Raw genomic sequence first — 21,425 nt, 5'->3', positions numbered from 1 at the left:
CAAGGTTGCAGCTTGAAACACAACATCCATGATGCCATTCAGAAGCCGAGAGGTGAGCAGCTCTCCCCGAGGCTTCTTCTGATTGAAAGCCTCATACACATCAACAAAGCCAGTCTGCAGCTTAAAGGGTTTGGGTTTTTTTCCTTTCTGGGTCCTCCTTTAAGGGCAGAGGTTAAAACAAAACAGATGCTCTTGGATGGTGTCTCTGCTCTTAGAGGCAGTTGCTGTACGAGGCCTTGGCTCCTGGCACGTGAGGGGAGGATGCTCCCTCCTATTTGCGAGCGGACGTCAGGCTTAATAAAAAACCCCAATCTGAAAGAGCCAGATGATCCCCCTGAGTGAGAAGTATCCGTGCTGTTATTGCATTACCTCCATCCCTTAGTTTGTTTGTGCAATTATCCATGTAAGTAAAACCTGAAAGTGCCTCCTTACAGCACATTCTCCCCAAACAAGGGAAAGGATCGCAGCTATTGGAGTGGCTGCAGAGAGAGGGATGGATTTTTCAGGTAGCTGGAAGCTGTGCCAGGTTGGGTGTTTGCTGGTAGCCTGCTACTATATTTAGTTTTTCTTGGCCTCCCAGAATGAGCACATTGAACCTTTCTAGATATGGAGATAGGCACAGCACCAGGCAGCCCTCAACACGGCCTGCCAACTTCTGAGCTTTATTTGTTGTTTGGAGCCTTGGTCTTCACTGTTCTGTGTCTCGGGTAGAGGATAATGAGATGAGGTTATGTGAACAAGAGTTGGTTTTGTAGCTGTTCTCTCTACAGGTAACAACTGGGGTGTTTTTTAAGAAAAGCTCCTTTTCTGGGGGTTTTATTATCTTGTGCATTTAACCCTTTGTGGTGTTTCAGGTGTGCAGAGTGAAGAACAGGTGCTTTGCAGGAGTCATTAATTGCCTTCTCCAGTTTTGTACCACAAACCAGTATGCAGATACTTTCAGACACAAACTACTTCTACTCCGAGATCCCTTGAATAATTTTGACCTACCCATGTAGTTAAATGAAACATTTTTTTCTTCCTGGAACTTTATTCTGGTTGCAGCTGTTGTACAAGCTATAGATTTTTAGATTTGTCAGAAAACCATGACTTCAGACCACTGGGATTTTGGTGGGTGGGTGAAAGTGCTAACAGATTAACGAGTCTTACTTAGCATCTCCATCTGCCAGACTAGGCCGTGTTCGGCACAGGAGGCTTAACACAGCTGGTTTGAGCTGGTCTCTGAAAGCAAAGCACCCTTTCCCTAGTCCAGGCTGACCCCTGATCTCTAAAAACAAGCACTGCAGTGCCTTGTGTATAGTTATAATTGCCCTGAGAAGCTGTGGCTGCCCCATCCCTGGAAGTGTCCAAGGCCAGGTTGGATGGGGCTTGGACCAACCTGGGATAGTGGAAGGTGTCCCTGCCCAGGGCAGGGGGTGCAATGAGATGAGCTTTAAGGTCCTTTCCAACCCAAACGATTCTGTGATATATTTCCTTTCCTTTTCCTCGTCCAAGCACTATGGTGAACCTAAGGTGTGCAAATGAGTAAAAGTAATGGAAAAATGCAGGGAATCCCCTAAGGACCAGGTAGAAGGCCTGGGTCCTCACCAAACATGTGGATCAAGTCCCTTGTCTGACACTTAACTCTCACATATTGCTGTGACACTTGCAATTACTTTCCTTGTGCCTTACCTCCATAAGGAGATAAATTAGAACGTGTGGTATAAATCAGATATCTCAATCCCAATGAGGGCAGCTCATACCAGGGGGAAATGCCTGGGAGCAGCTGTGTGTGTGGCAGTGCTCTCATGTTGCAGTTGGCTCTAATCTCTGTCGCTGCGAGGGGCAGCCTCAAGGTCCAGCTGTGAGCAGGAATGAGATGGCCTGATGAGGCGAGAGCTGCTGTGCATTAGCTGTAGCTGTTGGCTTTTCTGTTTCCTCCTGTGAGCTCTGAAAGTTAAATGGGAATGAAGTAGCTGCTGAATAAGAGACATGTTATCCCTTGCCTGCATCCGTTTATAGGTGGCAAGTTGCCATGGCTAAGACACCGATCAATTGTTATTCTGAAATCAGGGGTTATTCTTCAGCTTTTTTTTTTTTAAGAGAAATGGGATATTTGCCATCTCCAGCACCCAGGAAGTATCTACAAAAGTGAGTGTTGGTATTAGTGTGGGTGTTGTGTGTGCCTGCACATACACACTCTCCTGCTGTTCCTGCACAACCATTCTCTAATTTTTCCCTTGCCTGTGAGACTGGATAAACAGCCTAGAGGCTCTGGGGAGTTCCAGGGTGTGGGGGAAAGGCTGGCCTGGCTGATTCGGTTGTGTAAAACTAAAACGCATTTACTCAGCGCATTGGGTGGACTGTTCTTGTGTGTAATGAATTGTGTAACTGCACAGCCGTACCAAAGCAGACTGAGATCCTCTGACAGTCCTCTGACTTGTCTCCCACATGGAATCATTACAGCTGCTAGTCAGGAATATGCAAAATTCCCGTGATCTGCTTGCATGTGTTACTCCAGATTGCTTTCTACACCGAGTGCCTTTGCAGTATCGGTGAATCTTCTTGCTGCTCTCCGTGGGTTTGATGACATGCTATCCCAAAAATTTGGACTGGATCATTTTTCTGAAGTACCTCATCACTATGGAAAAGTGAAAGCAAGCAGTGCCAATTACCAGGAAAGCTCTTGTAGTCCTTGGACTTACATGTTGGGCATATGGAGTCAGATCACATTTTCTTTATATTATGACATTAGTGACACCAAGTGTTTTGTTCTGGTTCTTAGTCAAGACTGACAGGAAGGTAGAAAACCCTTAGAAGAAGTTTCATATTATTCTCTGCAGTCTAGAAATCTGCCTGACAGTAAGATGTTAAAGCTAAGTCTTCAAGGAGAAATGTTGAGATCACTTGATGAGTCTGTCAGGGTACACCTCCAGAGATGTGTGTAACATTTTAAATGTAATAGATAATGAGAAGATAGTATTAAAAGTCTAAAAAGCAGAGCTGGCTGACAACCCATGCTTTGAGTCATCTTGGAGCTTTTGGATCAAGTTGGATATCCTGATTGGGAAGGGGGAGACTTTAGACTTAGTTGTAAATGGAATAAAGGGAATAGATGCTATTACAGGACACCCTATTTAATGGTCACTTTTGGCTCATTCTGAGTTGAAATCTATTGCTGTAATGTCATTACAGTCTGCAGCCCCACCATTTCCAGCTGTCATCCAGCTAGATTGGCCAGGCTGAGCCAGCCTAAGTGTGAACATGTGGCTGACTGACAGCCATGGAGCTGAGGAACTGCGGGGAATGGGAGCCTGGATTCAGTAGGTACCGCTCTCCTGGGAATCCTGTGGTGTGTTAATTAGTGCTGCCAGGGGAGAGACAACCTCAGAACACATGTGATTCAAAGGCCACAGTGCAAATTCAAAGAAGAATTTATAGAGAGCTGTTAAAGTACCAGTGATGGTGCAGACTGTCCCTGGCCCACGGAGAGCAGTGTGAGGAGCAGCATTCCTGCCCTATCCATAAGGAGTTTCCTCCTTGCCCTCCAAACAGCACAGGTTTAGATGGACTTCTACTGACACTACACTGGTTTATGCTAATTGTGCTGGTGGAGGAACTGGGCAGCATTTTGATATTCAGGTGTAAGAGGTCTGTGTGAAAAGAGCTGTAGGTTATCACTGCTTCCAAAACTCTGCTTTTGACCTGAACTCTGCAAAGCAGTCTTTGTTTTGTATGGTGCTTTGTTAAATGGCTGTTGTTCAGGCTGAGGGTAGTTGTTTTTGTGTGTGTGTACTGAGAGAAAGGTCATGCTATAAATTAGCACTCCTGGATCTCTCGTGCTGGACCAATGCATGTGAATGTGGGTGTGTGGGGAGGTCCTGCTCTGGGATATTCTTTGCTCATTTCTGTCTGTGATTCTCTACTTAGCTCTGAATACAGATGTTTATGCATGTATTTAGAAAAGGCTGGTCTGGAAATAAACTTCTCTTTGCAGCACTCCACCTCCCTCAGCTTCATATTTTAAGACTCTTTGTTCTCTCCTAGTAATTTTCCAAGTGGATTAGTGCAGGTCACCAAGGCATCCACATCAGTGAAATACAGCAAGATGTTGCTGTCAGCTCCCGAAACACTCCAGCACTCACCCCATTGCTTATCAACCCACACTCCAGTAATCCTAATAGCTATGTCAGAGCAAGATTAACAGAAAATCCAGGCAAATATTTATGGTTCCCTTCAAGGTCTGTATTAATCCTAGAATGTGGAGTAGATGCTTTATGAGGAGAGCTTGGAAACCTTGCTCATGTGGGCTGAGGAGGGATTCTGCCAGGCTGGGTAAGCTGCTGCCAGCTTGGGGAAGAGGTGTGGGGCAGACAATGCAGGAGAGGGTGCAAGATTTCCAAGTGGAATGGGGAGAGAAGCAGCTACAAATGAAAAAGGGAGGGTAAGGAGCTGTGTTTGGTTTTGGTGCTGTAGCAGCATCGTATGGCAGCTCAGTAATGAAAGAAAACAAGAAACATAAAAGACAAAGCAGAGGAGGAGCAGCTTGAGAAGAAAGAAGCAGAAGAACCATGCAGCAGGGTGGCATCTGGGAAACGCCTGGGAAAGCAGCGCTGGTTGGGAGGTGGCAGTTTTAACCATGGTAAAGACTGGATCCCTTTTGTCTGTGGGGCTGTGCAGGTTTCTGGCGTTAATGGAGTGGTATGAGAAAGCTGGTGAGATGCAGCTTCCTCCCCCAGTGTACAGCTAGTCTCAGGAGGATTGGGTGCTTGAGTCCAGTGTTGTAATGGTGAGGATACTTTCCCAGTTTTAAAATGTCTCATAAAATGATCTAAACTAATACTTCAACACAGGCACGTCAATGCTGACCAACAACGTAGGAAAATCTAGTGAGGAGCATGGTGGATGCTGCAGTTCAGCTAAAGTCAGCAGAGACCAGTCTCTGAAGGGGAGAGCTAGAAAAGAGAAGGAAACTTTCTGGCTGTAGCTCTAAGCTCTAGGAGATGTCTGTACTGTCCTTAGCGTGCTGTAGTCAAAGACTGCTTTGTGCCTGGGAAGGGTAATCACTAATGCTTATAAATATGGCTTCCTCTTTTCCAGAGGGGGAAAAAAGCAGGATTCCTTGTAGTTTGTGTGGGTTTGGGGAGTGTTTTGTTCTGGCTCAGCTGCGGAGCTGTGACACCAGAGGGAGTAGGTGAGCCTCGAATAGCTGCTTTCAACAAAAACCAGCAGCAAATAATCACAGCCTTTGCAAGAGGTAAATTAAAACCATCTCCAGCCTGGGAAACATGCACAGCTCAGCATCTTTTCTCCATAAATATTTCCCTGCTGTTGAATCTCTGTAACCCCTTCGGAGCCCAGCAGCTGTGCTCTTCCCAGCGTTAGGTGAGCCCCCTCCTCACCATGTGCTCCCTGAGTGGCTGCTAGGTAGGGATTTTGGAACTGAGCTCTGTGGCTCTGTCAGAACTTACTGGCGTGGAGAAGTCAAGAAAGGGTTGATATGAAACCCGTTTGGCCTTCCTGCATGGCATTGCTCAGCCTGACATCCCTGTGGAGCAGCTGTTAGCACTGGAGCAGTGAATTTGGTTTTTTCCTTGTGTGCTTCTGTTGCTAAAGCAGCACTTTAGCTCTGGAGGAGGTTGGTCTCAGTGTCTTCTGTCCCACTTTAAAAATGGGGCTTGTCCAGTCTTTGCACACCGAGCAGGACCACTGGAGGAGCTGGAAGTGTGGGGTTTTAACATTTGTGTGGTCAAAGCCAGAAGGTGTTCTTTCCCACCCTGTCTCAATGGCATTGCATCCTTGTCCTCACAGACACTGTGAGGCGTACGTGGAATTCTGCTGCGAGGGAGCTGAGAGCGAGCTGCCATAAGAGGGCTCCAGAGCCCTGTTCTTGACTGTGTTCCTTTGTGGAGCGATCTTCCCCTTTTTCTTTATCAGTATGTCCAAGCTGCCTTAGCAAAACCCTCTTACACTTGCACTAAATATTCTTATTTTTTTATTGCACTGCTCAGACTGGTTATGAACCTGGGTCTCTTCATTTTTATTAGCACAATGAAAATGTGCATGCTACAAAAATGCCTTGAGTAAAGCTTATTTCTTTGAATAGAGATAATTTGACTTAGCAAGACTCCTTCCCTTCTTCTGGTGCAACCATAACCCCATAGCAAGAGCTGAGCAGGTCCAGCTGCAGCAAGAGCAGCCCACGTTGAGAGGTTCATCTGTATGCAGGGTGCTGCCTGCCTGTCTGGTAATGAGCACAATGAGCCTGGGGATGGGCTTTGGGCAGGGGAGGGAGTCCTGTTGCCATGACAATACAAATTGCAATGGATGACTCTTCAGATAAAAGCATCACATTTTTAAAGGAGAAAAAAAGAGTGTGAAATAATAGCAGAAAGACTGTGGGGGAAAAAAACAGTGTTAAATAATAGCAGAACGATATGGTGTGAGTTCTAGCTTTGAGATGCAGCTTGGGAGAAGAAGATGGGGCTGTAGATACTAATTCTGGAAATGTTCTTCCCCTCAGGGTATTGAGAAGCATTAAGAAAATCAGGCAGGGGCCAGGCTTCCTATGAATAAGCGTCCAGCAAGTTTTCCATGCAAATATTTGGACGTGGAGTAATGAGTTCCAGTAACAGCTGAGTGCTGACTGCACCACGGGAGGCTCTGGGACTGTGCAGTGATAGCCTGGTTGCCATGACGGTCCAGCTGCCAGCCTGTACAGTCAGGCACCATGCAGATGGACAACTGTCCATATTTCTGTTGTGCCTCGAGCAGATTCCTCTGTGTTACCACTCTCTGGAGCAAAGTCAATGTGCCCTGGAAGCCAGAGGCAGTAAGGATGTATTTACAGGAAAGACAGGGAAGTCCAATAGTCCTGCTGTAGGGGCTTTTTAGGAATTTCCTTGCTGATCCTGTTCAGGTGGAACATTTCTAATCCTGCTGTGAATCCTTGTTAGAGACAGGTTTTGTTTGCAGTCATGGCCAGTATAAGATCTGTTTCTACTTTGAACTGGCACCTTTTTAACACAGACTCCAAAGACCACAGTAAAATGGGCTTTTTTTAACTGTTGCTCTCTCAAAACTGTTCACAAGGTGAAACTAAACTTACCCAGTTGCCTGTAATTTGAGGTGTTATGATTCCGCTGGTGTCGCAGCCAGTTGTGTTGAGCACAAATAGACATTCCAAGGAAGGATGGGATAATTAGAAGCAATCCAGTGATTCTTGTGACTGTATAAAAATAACCGGACTTTTTTAAAGATGAGTTATTTTTAGGAGCCTCGTGTCAAAAAGGGCTTGTGGGGTTTTGCATTCAAGAACAGTAAAGTCAGATGTTATACCTGCTTAGGGGGGTTTTTTGTTGGTTTTTTTTTTTCCCTCTGAGTAAGATCTCTGCTGAGGTTTTTGCTTTATAAAACAAATTGGCACTGGAAGTTGTTGGGATAAGTAACACAGGCCACTGGCTTGCTGGCAAAGGAACATCAGGCTCAGGTTTAGCAGTGGGACCCAAGTGGCCCAACAGCAGGTAGTGAAGATCAGATTTAACAAGACTGTTTTAAACAATACACCCAAAGAAAGCTTGCAGCCTGGAGCTGGGTGATGCCTCTCTGACCTGTATTTATTTTGGTGGTTTACTGTGCCTTGAGGAGGGGGACTTTCTCCTGTCCTGGAATGAGACTCTGCTCAGGTATTTTTTAAGCTACCCCTGAAAAGCTGCTCTTCCAAGGAAGAGGTTCTACGTTGGTGGCCAAAACCTAAAAGTGAAGTTTTTGTGTTTCCTGTTATAATATATCCTCTTTGTGCTCCTGGGAAGTCAAGCAAGAATGTTTATATTTTTAAAAAAAGAGGAGAGGGTTGAGGGTCTCTCTCTGGCTACTGAGCAGCATTTAATCCACCACACCAAACCCTTTCACAAAGGTACTGAGTTGTAGAATGTGTTACCAAAGGTTCAGCTTATGTACCTGAACATGGATAAATGAAATCGAAGATAAATAGTGGAATATGCTCTACTAGTAGGACTTCCCGGAGATCAGTGGGAGACTTTGCCCAGAGTGAAGCAGTTTGTTCTAAGGTCTGCTGTGGGACAGAGCAGTATTTCCTTTGGTGTAAAAGGGAAGAGAACATCTTGAGTATTGTTTGGTTCCTTTCTGACTGGAACTCTTTTGGTTTAAGAGGCTGGTGCTGGGAAGGGGGCATGCACCATTCATGCATGTGGGAACCACTGTAAGGAAGAGACTTGGAGCCACTGCAACTACAAAGCAGTGATTCCTTGGCTTACCCTAAAATTATAAAGTTCCAACTATGTAGTTTCCTCAGTAATAAAAACTTCCCCCACCCCCTCCCCCCCAAAAAAAAAAACCCCAAACCCTACAATAAGTGATGTTTTGGGATTTTTAAGATGCCCTATGAGCACCGCACTGACTTTTCTCCCCAAACACCATTGTGCTGTTCAGACCTAACAAACAAGCTCAGGTTAACTTTTACTTCTGGGTTCATAAGCAGTTTTGTGGTTTCCACCCAATACTGCTGCATTGTTTTATGTGATTTTGAAAGTGAAACAAAAATGAAGTTGTCCTGTCAGCTTTTCTCGTTGATATATCTGAAATACAAGGTCCAGTGTGCTGCTGGTGAGCGATTGTCAGTGCAGGGGCATCTTGCCTTCATCTTTGTGTTGAGTGAATTTAAGTGTGGCTGTGGTTAGTGGTGTAAATGTAAAAGAATGCTTTTTCATTAAAAAAAAAAAAAAAGCTGATTTAATGTTCCTGACTGAAATAACTTTTGACTCCTCTTACTTTTGGATTAAGCCTGCCTGTAGTTGAGGTCAGGAATTCAGAATAGTATCTAATGGAAGAAACACAGAGGTTTGTTAAGCAAACATAAACATGCCACAACTAAAAGGCCAAATGCATTCTTGATGTAAATGAAATTTTCAGCTTGTTAAGCACTGTTTTCGAGCAGATCCATCAGTAGCATTGCGTGCAAAGGAGCATATTGGGTCAGCAAGGGAAAGAGTGCATCTGCAGTGCCCTCACAGAGCATGGGAGCCTGGGGCTGAACTCCCCAAACTGCCTGTTCTCTGCTGCTTTTTTTCTTTCCCTTCCCTTTTGTCTTCCTTCAAAATGAGACATCTGTGCTCCTCCACTGTCTGGTGTCGGTGCCCACGTGCATCCCTGACGGAAGCGGGAGAAAAGCCCTTTAATCCTTATAAGGGGGGACGCCAGTGGCCTCTGGTGTTTCCGGAGTTTTAAGGAAGTCACTGAAGTTCCTCTTAGTTGACTCCCCTCCGCAGAAATGTGACAGATGGGTCTTTTCCTTTTATGGCCAATAACTCTGGTTTCCCTTTGCAATAAAATCCTGGGTCAGAAGTGGAAGAGAGAAGTCGAGCAGGAGGAAGGGGCTGGTCTTACCAGATCCCAGCGGGTGGGGATGGCATTTGCGACATAGTAAATTCTAGGCTAAAATAAACTAAGTTACAACATCGACCCTGAGGTGATGGGTTTGTTTGTTTGAAGGGTGCCATAGATTTTTGAGTCTTGTTGCTTAAGACAGCAATTAGGAATTGTGACTCTCCATAATTTCATGGGGAGAGGTTTATCTGGTCCAAACCCAAGATGGTTTTCGGTGTCTGATTGAGTTTAGATAACTCTGATTCTCTGAGTCTAGATAAGCACAGGAGAACAATACACACTTCTTCTCTACAGTCTCCTTTACACCAAGTGTAATGTCTTGGCTTCTTATGGATGTCTCAGAGTAGTTTTCTTCCTGAACCCTAAAGAGCCATTTTCTACCCCAGTTAATGTCTGTGCCTGATGCTTGGCATTGGTGTCCCTCAATGTTCCTCTGGGTGGTAATTGCTGATGGCTTGGAAAGCCAAAAGCCAGCTTTGTCAGCCAATAATGTCTTTTACAAATCATCCCTGGCTACAAATGGTTTGATGAATTTGAACCTTAAAGGTATTTTTCTAGTAAAGTCAATCTCCTGTTTCTTGCTTAAAGTGCTTCATATCCTGTTTCACGAGGTTAATGCAAATGGCTCGTTTGGCACTCAGTTAAACTGCGCATTTTTTAAGTGATGCAGCTCGTGTTTCTTCCATGCAGAACCTATTGGCTGACACTTTATTTTTGCTTCTTTTGTGGCACTTGAGCTCTGAAATGAGGACGAAAAAAAGATAGTAGCTGGTTAGGAGAGTCTCTCGTGATGCTCCCAGGAACCGTTTCATTCCAGCCACCCCTCACTAGATCACAGTGTCCGGTTGCAGGGGTACAGTTGAGACTTCTCTCTTGGAAAAAGGTGTTTCCATTCCTTAGTGGCTGACAGTGGGGTTTGCTGCCATGGAAAGCCTCTTCCCTGGGGTCACTAACTGGTCAGCTGGAGCTAAATGCTTCCCCATGTACTGGGGAACCAGTTTGGAAGTGGTTTTCAGTAGCATCCGGATATTCTTCAACTCTTTTAATGATGGTGTGCTTGTGATCACGCTTTTTTTCTTTTTTCCTTCCTTTCCTTGTCTTTACAATAGACATCCTGGGAAAATGAGAACAGGATCTGGAAGTTGCTCTGGGGCTGGGGAAATGGCTGAAACCAGTCTGTGTCTAAATACTTCATTTGTGCTGCTAAAATGGTTGATTTAATCTTTGGGTGTCTCTGCTTTCTTGTCTGTGGCTTGTATCCCTGTGACGGTGTTGGACTTAATCCTTTCAGAGGAACTGCATGTACAGCATAGCTGAATAATCCACCCTTTGGATAATGTAACCCCAGAACACCAGTTTTGACCCTTACCTACCTCCAGCCGTACCAAAGCTCTCTGTACCTGCAGTTCTTGTGTTTTTTCCTTCTCTATGGGAATAGGAGGAGGGAGATGGTTTGTGTGGGGTAAAAGTGACCAGTGGACCCCCGTCCTGCACCAGAAGCATTGTTCCTCTGTGGCCTGGGGTGTTAGGATGCCTTTCCCTCTGAACCAGCCAGGATTCTCCTCTCAAAACTGAATTGACATCAGCAATACAACATGAAATATTCCAGTTTGTTTTGCCATTGTAGTTGAGTCATGGCAGAAATTACTGTTGCTGCTTGGGGATCAGCTGGGTCTCAAAGGGATCCCTGGAGATGAGGTGACTTGTGCTTTTTGGGGATTTTGAGGGGTTTTCTGCTTTTACAGATAACAGGCTTGCAACATCTCTGTTTTGTAGACAAGTCATGCCATGCAAATTGTTGAACAGCGTGCTTAATTAAACTTGTGTGCTTGTGCAGGGGAAGAGGGGAACCGGTCTTTCCGATGGGTGTTTTCGAGTTTAGCAGAAAGGGAACTTTTCGCTTGGGATTTCACAACGCCAAGGTTGCAGGGTTCTCTTCCCATCTCACTCCTGTTGGGAAGGGCCATGTCCCACGCAGCTCTGGGACCCCACAAACCTGGCAGGGGTTCCAGGCCTCCTGCCCAGTCTCATGTGGCTGTGTGGAACTCAGCTTGTCTTGCTGTATTACCAGCTGTTGTTCAGAGCTGCTGCAGGTGCAGAGGCTCCCTTTGGAGTTGCTAACTCAGCTTAGCTTCAGTGTCTGCAGATCTGAGGTGGTTTTTCTCTTACTCCATAGCATTTCCAAGCCCCGCATTTTTTCTGCGACTAATAAAAAAGTGAATTGAAAGGGATTATATGACTTAGCTGAAAAATAAATTACAGGTTAAACAATTTCTCTACTTAGAAGACAAAACATGTCCTGAATTACCATCGTTTGGCAGGACATGGCTCCATTAACCTGCCCGTCCCCCCACGGGAGTTAAGGCAGCTTGATTGGCTTTGGTCAAGATTAGGCTGGTCTGGGGGTCAGCAGCCACTTGGCTCAATGGCTTTGGGTCACTGTATCCCTTCTGCCCTGCTCCTTGTGGGGCTGGTGGGTCCTTCCCAGTGTCTCTTTGCTCCCTGCAGCCTTCACTTTGCATCATGCAGGGCAAAACAACCTTAGCAGAACTTTAAAAACCACCCACAAATTGTGGGTTTGAGGGTTTTTTCACCACTTCTGCACCAACAGAAACCCAGGCCCAGCTGGTGGGTGCTTTAAGTATGGGAGGGAATGGGAACATCACCCAGGGGCTGTGGAAGAGGAATCAGTAAGTTGTTGGCACATCTATTTCCCTGATCAGTTTTCTGCTTTGTTTTGGTGTATCCTCACTTGCTTGATATATGTTATTCTTATTATTGCTCTTGTGATTCAGGTACCTTTTCAAAATAATTGCTTTTATGCCACAGGAAGAAATCCAGTGCATTTCTGTAGTGGAGCTCAGGTGTGAACTCTTTCACCATGTGGCACTTCTTGGTGGTTTTGGCTTTTTTAGAAGTTCCAGCGGGCTGCTGTGGGGCCGTGGGTTCTGGTTTCTCCACTGCCTTGTTTTAGCACAGTGAATGAGCTGCAGGTGACTCAGTGTCACATTGGTGAAGGTGCAAGATGGAGGTTAGCGGTTCACAGGGCCATTTTCATACCTCTGTGGTGAACATTGTTGCTATAAATATTACAGTTAGAGGGCTGGCTGCCTTGCGGTTCAGTTCAGGGGTGCAAATGTGTCCTGTCTGCACAGTGCTCATGTGGGGAGCAGCAGATAAGAAGTAACTCTGAACCACACAGGCATTAAAGCAGTAAATCATCTGAATTTCTGAGTTTTCAAGGAGGCCAGGTATCCCTTTGCTTTCTATTTTCTTGATCCTTGCCTGTTCCCCAACATTTTTTAATTTATTTTTGGTTTACTGTGGCCTGTTAAAAGCTAGGAACACCTTACTTTGGGGATTTCCCCTCATTTGGGTTTAATTTCCCAGGCAACACAAGCTGTGCTTGCCCAGTTTCTGAGGGTGGGTTTGTACCCAGGCCAAAGCTATTTACCAGCATCAGTTCACTTTCCCCCATCCCTTGCTGGTGTTGTAATGATCTGGACTGTGAACTTCTCTTGTAGGTAGAGATTGCAGTTTAAAAGGCTCTAAATTGAAAACAAAGTGTGTTAATGCTGTTAAATCACCATCAAAATTGTTACATTTCAGAGATTCCTTAAAAAAGGTTGTAGGTATTTTATGTAAACCTGGGTCTCCATGCAACTTTTGGTGGAGGAGAGGACATCTCTAACAGAGTTCTTCTTGCTGATCTTTTTGTGTTACAATAAGAACTGGGAAACTGCAGGGGGAGAGAAAACCGCTAAAGAAATAGGACAGGTCTGGAAGAGACTCTCTCCAGTTTCTGCCACTCAAAGGGTAGGGGTTTGTGTCTGGGGTGGGGTGATGGGGGAATTTGTTTATCGTGTGGTGGTGTAAGAGGGAAGTTTCAAAATTAACTTCAGTAATTGTTTCTCCTCTCAGTCTCACAATGCATCGTTAGCAGGTACCTCTGCAAATAAGATACCTTGCTTTTGTTAGCCTTAACCTTCTTGGCATCCTTGGGTGCAACCCCTGGCGTGACCTTCTGGAGTTATCCTTTAAAAATCAAGCTGCTTGTCTTGAAATCTAAATCCGTTTCTCTCCCAAGGTCTCTATTGTTTCCACCAGTTCCACAGTCAGATTTTATCACTTAGTGTCGCAGCCACTGGAAGCAGCATCCCTTTTTCTGTGAGATTGTGTAGAGGATTACATGGATAACCTCCTGGATCTGCTCTATGGGAATGTGCACTGGGGGAGAGCAGGAGGGGCAGCTGCTGAGGCTTTGAACTCCTCTGCTGGTAGTTAATTATTTACCTTGGCTGGGAGGGCAGTAGCTGTTACCTGCAATCAGTCCAACAGATCTCAAAGCTGTGCTTGACAGCTGCAGATGTGTTTCCAGTAGCATGTGCTGAGTTTCTCTTAACTTTTTCCCTGGGAAGGAGTGATACGACCTCAGGTACAGTGATTTAGCCAACATCTTTAGTGTGAGGTCCCAGGCTGTATTTGACCTGCTTTATAAAGTGGCCAGGCAGTGTTTTCCTCTACCTGCACTGCAGGTGGACTCAGGTTGGTGGGTGACCACCTCTGGGCATGTCACAGTCCACCCTGGCTGTGTCCAAACTTCTCAGTGTGCTGAGCTGGAGAGCTGCTGTGTGTGATACCAACCTGCTCAGAGCTTTTGAAAAGAAACCCTAATTTTGGTGAGGAGAGCTTATGCTTGTGAGAAACACTTGTTGCTCAGCTCAGGGGAAGGCATCCTGGTGCGATGAATGTGTGATGCAAATACTCCAGTGCTCTTTTCTGCAGCCAACCTGCTGCCTGCACCTTTTGATGTATTTCTCACAGCCCTGGAGCTTGAGAGAAAGTAGCTTTGAAACAAACATCCTACTTTATAAACATTCCAGAGAATAAAAAAAACCCCATAGTTTTGTTCAAGTTCTAATTAAATATGTCCTTTCTCCATGAAAGAACTGTTTCTCATACTCTAGTTACCCTGAGTGTGAGATCAAGGAGCAATTTCTTGTGCTAGTGCTATTTCCACCTGTGGCCAGCCACAGAGTCATAGTGATGCTGAGCAGCACTTCTTGTGTGAAGCTGCAGATATTTTTGCTCCATAGGTCTCTAACCACTTCACCCACACCAGCAGCTGTTCTTCCCTTTTAAAGTCAAGCTTTGGGGAGAGAAAAGCTTATTTTGGTTTGGTCTGTGTGTTTCAGAAACTTCCAATTTACAGATACAAGATAGTCCTACTGACTTAGGCAAGAGGGGGGAGTTACTACACATTTCTGGTTCTGGGATTTTGACACAGATGACCCAAACCTTCATGGGAACCAGCCTGAGAGGAAAAGGGCATTGAGTATGTCCTGTGTCTTAGAGATGGGGAGGGACTAAAATAATGCTCAATTTAAAAAGAACAGGCAAAACAGAAGATGTTGGTTTGGGTCATCATTTTTTGTTGTGGAGTTTAATATATGGCCATATCAAAGCTTTAACCACCCTTCTGAAAGACTAGACTTGATGGAAATCTTTTCCAACCTTAATGATTCTATGATTCTGTTCTATGGTTCTTGTTGGGTGTTGGATATAAATGCATGTTTTCTTTATCCAGCTTTTAACTCCCGGTCACTTTTAAGTCTCTCTTTTTACACCCCAGCACATTCTTACAGCCTAGTCCAAGCTTGTGCCTTTGCTTTATTTCTCCCTGTGACCTCTCCCCTCACAAAACGACTCATGGCTGTGCTCAGGAGAGGAAACCTCAGTTTTTCCCAGGTTTCCCTTCCTGCTCTCTGTCCCTGCCGTGTGAGCAGCCGCCGCTGAGCGGCAGCGCTGCCTGGGGAACAGCTGTGCTCCCGGGGGAGCTCCAGACCCACGGATGTTCTCCCAGCCCCTTGCTCCATCAGCCATCCAAGTCACAGCATTCCTTTCTCCACCCTGCCTGGATTTTGTGTTTGGGGTTGGTACCTGCTGCCCATCATGCCCGTTGTGTGTGGCTCCAGGATTGGAATATTGCCACAGCAATTCACGCTGGAAGGAGGTTTCCCTGCACTGGGCAGTCAGGGATCCGTGGAGTTGGGGGCCCCCTTCCCGTGCTGGGTGTTTGTACATCTCTAAAGGAGGGTCTCACCCAAATGGATTGTCTTGGGCTGGATTATAGCCTCTTTATCCCAGCTTAACATCTAGGAAATCCCAGAAACAGCCATGAAGGAGTGTGTTCATGACAGCTTATCCATGCTTAAAGGTTGTATTCATTCATCTACTTCTGCATCCATTTTTAGTTAAGGTCAGTGCAGCTTTATGGACAGTGAGACTTTGTGGAGAGGAAGATTCTGTGGTTCTTTGTTTTCCCATTAACTCATCTGGTTGGGAATTGCAGCTCTTTAATTAAAGCAGCACAGTACATAGGGACTGGCCCTGAGGTGCTGTTCTGAGGCACTTGCATTTACATGTGCTTTTGGGTAAAACTCAGCCTGTCTGGGGTCAGCCTGTTGCGGTGTCAGAGAGCAGGAGGAAGCAGCGAATCAATCACTGGGGCTCTGTCCCAGGCTGCTTTACCTCCCTCTCAGCCAACATCCCCGCGTGTGCCATCAGCAGAGAGACCGCTGGCTGGAGTGTGCGCCTCGCCCTTCCTGGGGGATGCAGGGAATCACAGCGGCACAAGGATTTAATTACCCAGCATATGGAGAGCTGGGGGAAGCGCTGGGCCCGGCTCAGAGGCACCACTGGGAGCGGAGGGCAGTGACAACAGCCAGGGCCATCGCCTGTTGTTGTTTAAGTCGAGTTTCCCTCACCCTCTCTGCGTTTTGCTCAGTCAGTAAATGGCTCCGTGTAAACTCCTACGGCACAAGGGGGCACGTGGGAATGCCGTGGGCAGTCGGACTGGGATCTGTGCGGATCATCTGATGTTTTTGTCCATGTGGCATTTGTTTAGGTTGCAATCGGGAAAAGTGATTTCTGTTACACTGCCAGCAGTGCATACAACACTGACTGTGGCCAAGAGAATGTGGAGACTGGCAAGGAAAAGTTGGATTACTTGGGATTTTTGCCCCCTGATGAGTGGGATGGACTTTAGGGAGTTATTTTTAGTTGATGATAGAGTGAGGAAAAAAAACTCTAGGCTGTGTTTAAAACTGTAGCATCTATTGGAAGTACCAGCAGAAGTGCTGAGGAAGGTGGTAAATTCACATAACACACTCCCTGCCATCTTCATTAGGTGCTGGGACAATTAACAAGGGTGTTGAAGGGTTGTGCTGCCCACACTAAAAGCAAAGCGTCCACCCTTGGCCAGGCTGGCCCTGAGCACAGAAAGCTGCACATCCACTGCTGACCCTGGGAACAAAGGATCCTCCTGAACCCAAACATGTTTGTGTTAATCCCGGCTGCTTCCTGGCAGGCAGCAAGAGGAAGCGGAGCCACTGCCTCTAACAGATGTACAGTGAGGAGATTACAGGGTGCGATTAAACACCCTCTCCATCACATCCTCCCTCGGCCCGGCGCGGCAGTAATGGACTGTCCCAGGCTGCCTGCCAAGCTGGGGCAGATGTAACAGGCAGCAGATACTTAATCTCCTGTCTCCATGCCTGGTTTGGAGCAGTTTCCTGATGGCAAGGCTTCTTCAGCACCTAAAGCGTAAGCTGCCTTAGCTGTACCTGCCTGTGAGGAGGAGTGGGCTGGGAGAAGGGAGGAGAACACATGGAATTCACACCTGGAATTCACACCATCCAGAAATGATGCATTCAGCTGAAGTACTGTTAAAGCTAAAACACAGGTGCCCCTACCTGAGTACAGCAGGGCTTGCTAAGGAACCAAGTGCTGAGGAAGTTGGGAAGGATCTTTGTTTTGGTGGACCAAGTTGCTTTTTGGCCACTACACTTGGAGTACATGATTTTAGTGCTGGAAAGGACTTGTTCCCTCTTTGTGTGGATTTAGGTGGTGCCTTATATTGCTGTAGCCAGTCTTGGTGCCAAGTGCTGTTCTTCCCATGGAAATAATCTTGGCTGGTTGCAAAAATCAGCTATTGCACAGCCTGTTTAGGTTAATTAATATGGTCACAGGAGGGTACCTTCCATTATCAAACGAAGGTTGGCTCTGAAGTAAAAGAACCCTTTGTGGAAATTGTAGAGTTCAGAATTGTCATTGTGTGAGATGTGCAAAACCCTTATCAGCCAAGTGGGCCGAGTTTGACTCAGTAGAAATTAAAAAAGGTCACTTTTCTTGGGCAAGGGCTGTGACCTCAGTTGTGGTACTGGAGCAGTTGCCATTGTCTGAACCATGGGCTTCCTCCCCAGTTCTGTGTGAAGGGATCCAACAATGTGCCATTGTTTTGGGTAGAATAAGGGGAAAAATTACAACAGGTTCTGCTAACGACAGGTGTGTGGTGCATATTCCCAAGCCTCCCATGGAGAGGATGTGGCTCAATTAGAGGCAGTGCCAGGTGACACTCGGGAGTCGGGAAGCCACGGGGCTGTCCCCTTCATGGGGTGCATTGGCACAGGCACAGCTGCCTGTGGGTTTGCAGCTCCTTGAGGACAGCACGACTTGGAAGGGATGCCAGAAATGCGCACAGCTGCAGTGGCACCCGCTGTGCTGCTGTCACATGAGAACCGGATACCTCCTGTCATGCCATCCCGGGAATCTACATGGCCGTGCCTCTTCCCTTCCTCCTTGCTTGCACAGAAATCCCTTTTCCTGAGGGCAGGAGACAACTGTTTGGCAAATAACGGCAGCCTGGGCTCTGGGGGGGAGCATTGTTTCCAATAGCCACCAGGCTGGAGGCAGGAGCAAAAGGGAATGACCTGGGACGAGGGTCTAAGTGGCACCATCTGCTTCAGAAGGGCATCGTTTCAGCAGCAGAGGAGGCTCCTGGAGTTAAGTAATTGGGAATAGCAGGCTCCTGGCTGGAAAGTGCGCCAACCCTCCTGGCAAAAAGCTGTTAAATCTCTGTTGCTGGCATGTGGAAGTGGTTCTGTGTAACAGGGCTCCAAAGGCTCTTTTTAACCCTTGGTGTACATTAAAAAAAAAAAAAAAAAAAAAAACAACCTAAGGCACTTTTGATCTCGGAATGGCATGTGGCCGTGTGTTGGGAATAGAGGGGAAGGTGGGTCCTCATGGAGGTATGTGAACAGCTCCAAGTCTGATCCTCCTGTGCCACCAACAGCCAGATGTGGCCTGCCAAAAACACACACAAAATGGTGCCTGTTTTAACAGCTTTAGCGGGAAAAGACAGGGTGTGATGAATGATTCATGAGAATCAATAGAACCCGAGGCATTTACTGCCCCTTAAAACCAGTGCCTGCCTGCCAAGGGGTGCATTTGCAAGGTGAGTGATCACAAAATCCTTTGCTGAGCTTTTGGGATGCAGTCACACGCTTGGCTCCGTGCTTGCTCCAGCCCTTTCCCCGCTGTCTGCAAACGCATCCGGCTCACCAGCCAGGCCCAGGAGCCTTTCATTCTCCAGATGAAAGCACGAGCAGTTGGGCATCTCCCAGCGAGCACAGATACAAACAAGTCCCCATTTTGCATCCCCCTCCTAGGGTGGCTTCCTTGGAAGCTTTGGCCTTCATCCTGTTTGTCTGATTCACGATCAAAAGAGTGTTGCTGCCTACGTGTATCTTGAAGCATTTTCTTCTATCGTATCTCACATAAACATCCAATTTCTTCATTAAAATGAAATGAAGGTAATGCAATCAAATAAGATCTGTCTCTGCAGATGACATCTTTTGCTGATAGTGAGACCAGGGCTGGGCAAAGATCTTTTGGGGCCTTTTCTGCTGTTCAGGAGAAGAGGATGCTGCATAGCCAGATGGGTTTTCCTGCCAGGGGGGAAGTTGGATCTAAGAGCCTGAGCCCCAGCCATCCTGAAGATGAAACAGTTGGATCATAAAACATGTACTTTTTTCAAGTTTGATCTGGATGTTTTTTAATCTTCCTCAAATTAAAGGAAAATCCCTTGTTTGACTCAAAACAAAATTGTTTTCTTTGGCCAGCCAACCGAAAAAAGCAACTCTGTCCCCAGTGTTGGTCCAAGCTCCCTTCCCAATCCTGCCCCATGCAGCTGTACCAGTCCTGGATTAGAGCCTTGTTGCTAAAAAGTTTGCAAGAACAAGAGAGTTCAGCCGCTTGCTCTAAGTTTAGTCCAGATATTCTGATTCAGTATGTAAATATTTGTTCACACTCCACCATTCCACCTCAGTTTTATGGATGTTTGTCCACATTCTGTTTTTCAGCTGTTTAATTGTTTATTTTGGGAGATTTTACAAAACTATATATATATTTGCTTGTACGCTTGGTGAAGCTGAGGTTTTGATGTAACTGCAAGGTTTCCATCAATAGCCCTTTATATGAAGGTGAAGGATTTTGGTCAGGAAACCAAGATGAACTTGATGTCCTTTGGCACCACATTTTCACCTCTGCAGTCTCCTCTGGATTGTGACCAGTTAACCTGGTGGCTGTCCCATGAGTTTTAGGTGAATTAGGATTTATAGATTCATTTTGTATCCATTTTCTTTTGCTTTGGAAAGACCCTTGGCTCCATTATCTGTGGCCTTTGGCCTCCAGTGGAGGACAGACCTGTAGATACTGTACCATACTGCCAGCCCCACCCTTGCCTGAGAACCCGCAGCTTGATGGGGAAATTTTTACAGTTCTTGAAGCTGTTAGTGGTGTATTGGATCTTTTTTTTTTTTTTTTTTTTCTTCCTTTAATGTTTGTTATCCTCGTCAGGAAACCTGTCGTAAGTGCCAGGGGCTGTGGAAGGAGCACATGAACCTCACCTGTGAGCAGCTGGCTGAGAAGGATGACATCAAATACAGGACATCCATGTAAGTGAGGCTCCACAGCCAGGGGAAAACAGGGAGGTGGATGAACTGGGAATCACAGCACATTGTCCCTCAGTTTCTGCTGGCTGTCACTACCTTCCCCAGGAAGGTCCTGGGGATGCCAGAGCTGAGGGGTCAGACAGCTCCCAGGATGGGATTTCTGTCTGTGAAAGATACTTGGCAGCAAATCCAGCCGGTAATTTGAGAACGTGGGAAAGTTGTCACCAGCCCAGCCTGCTCCTCTGGCTGGCCCAGTGTCTGCAGGCTGGCACCTGGTCCTTCTCCGAGGTGAGAAACCCCCATTAGCATTGCTGGGGGGAGGAGGGAGGTGGTGTATGGAGGCAGAAGAGTGGATTGAGTCACAGTAGGTCGTTACTACCCTTTGAAAATCTGGAGTGGCGACCTGCACTGTTTGCTCAGCTGGTGCTTTTTGGGAGAGGATGTGTTTTCTTCCAGAAGCTTGTGCCTGTTTCTAACCAGTTTGTAGGAATTGTTACAAAGTGGAGTCACATTTTGAAATATGCAGATGTAAATCCTGGCTGTTACCCTAAAATCTTTTGCAGTTTGATTGCTCTCTTATCTACAGTAAATGACAAAATCCTCTGCATTTAGGAAACAAGGGAATTTTCATCCATGGAGCTAAATGTCTGGTGCAGCCAAGTGGGACTTGCACATGCTGCCCAATCCTTTCCTCTCTGATTTAGAGTCTGTCTGGCTTGAGTAGAGGTTGGAAAGCTCCACCACTGGGATTTGAATGACTCTTGTTTGCTCATCCCACAGTCCCTAATTCAGAACAAAATCTTTACAGATTTGACTTTTTTTCGCCGATCCTTTCCCTGTAGGAAAGAGGGATGAGAGGGAGGAGGAACGACTTGTCGTGTCCCTAATAAGGAAAAAAATACCAGTTTCAAAACGTTCAGCAGATTGTGTCTGTGGATAGATAACTGCCTGATACAATAAAAACTTCCTTTTGAAGCCCTGCGTAAGGAAAGGGAAGCACAGCTGGAGTTCAGGCCAAACTTCCTGCCTTGCTCAAAGTTTCCAAAAAAAAAAAATTGCATTGACAGCATCCTGTTGAGTGGCAGAGGGAAGAGCAGCTGCAGCTCCGAGGAAAGTCACTCTCAAGTTGGGTTTTTGTGTCTATTCTTAGCACATCTCCACATGCCTGGGTGCAGGTTGTGCTGCGTAGAACTGTGTGGGAACCTTGGGTGTCTGCAAGGCCAGGAAGTTCCCACCTCACTGCTCCCT

At 46.3% G+C, this 21,425-nt stretch overlaps 1 protein-coding gene across 4 annotated transcripts in view; it reads left to right on the top strand.

Annotated features, from left to right (window-relative positions):
• Positions 1 to 21,425, top strand: part of RNF216 (ring finger protein 216) — a 78,173-nt gene that overhangs the window by 43,484 nt on the left and 13,264 nt on the right. For all 4 annotated transcript variants that reach the window (XM_032125828.1, XM_032125829.1, XM_032125831.1 and 1 more), the window contains one exon: positions 20,083 to 20,180. In XM_032125828.1, coding sequence (XP_031981719.1) covers positions 20,083 to 20,180 — 98 coding nt within the window. The remainder of the gene's footprint in view (positions 1 to 20,082; positions 20,181 to 21,425) is intronic.

The sequence above is a fragment of the Corvus moneduloides genome, chromosome 16 (genome assembly GCF_009650955.1).
Source record: "Corvus moneduloides isolate bCorMon1 chromosome 16, bCorMon1.pri, whole genome shotgun sequence".
In the NCBI taxonomy this organism is placed as follows: Eukaryota; Metazoa; Chordata; class Aves; order Passeriformes; family Corvidae; genus Corvus; species Corvus moneduloides.
This window is presented reverse-complemented; position numbering and strand designations above follow the sequence as displayed.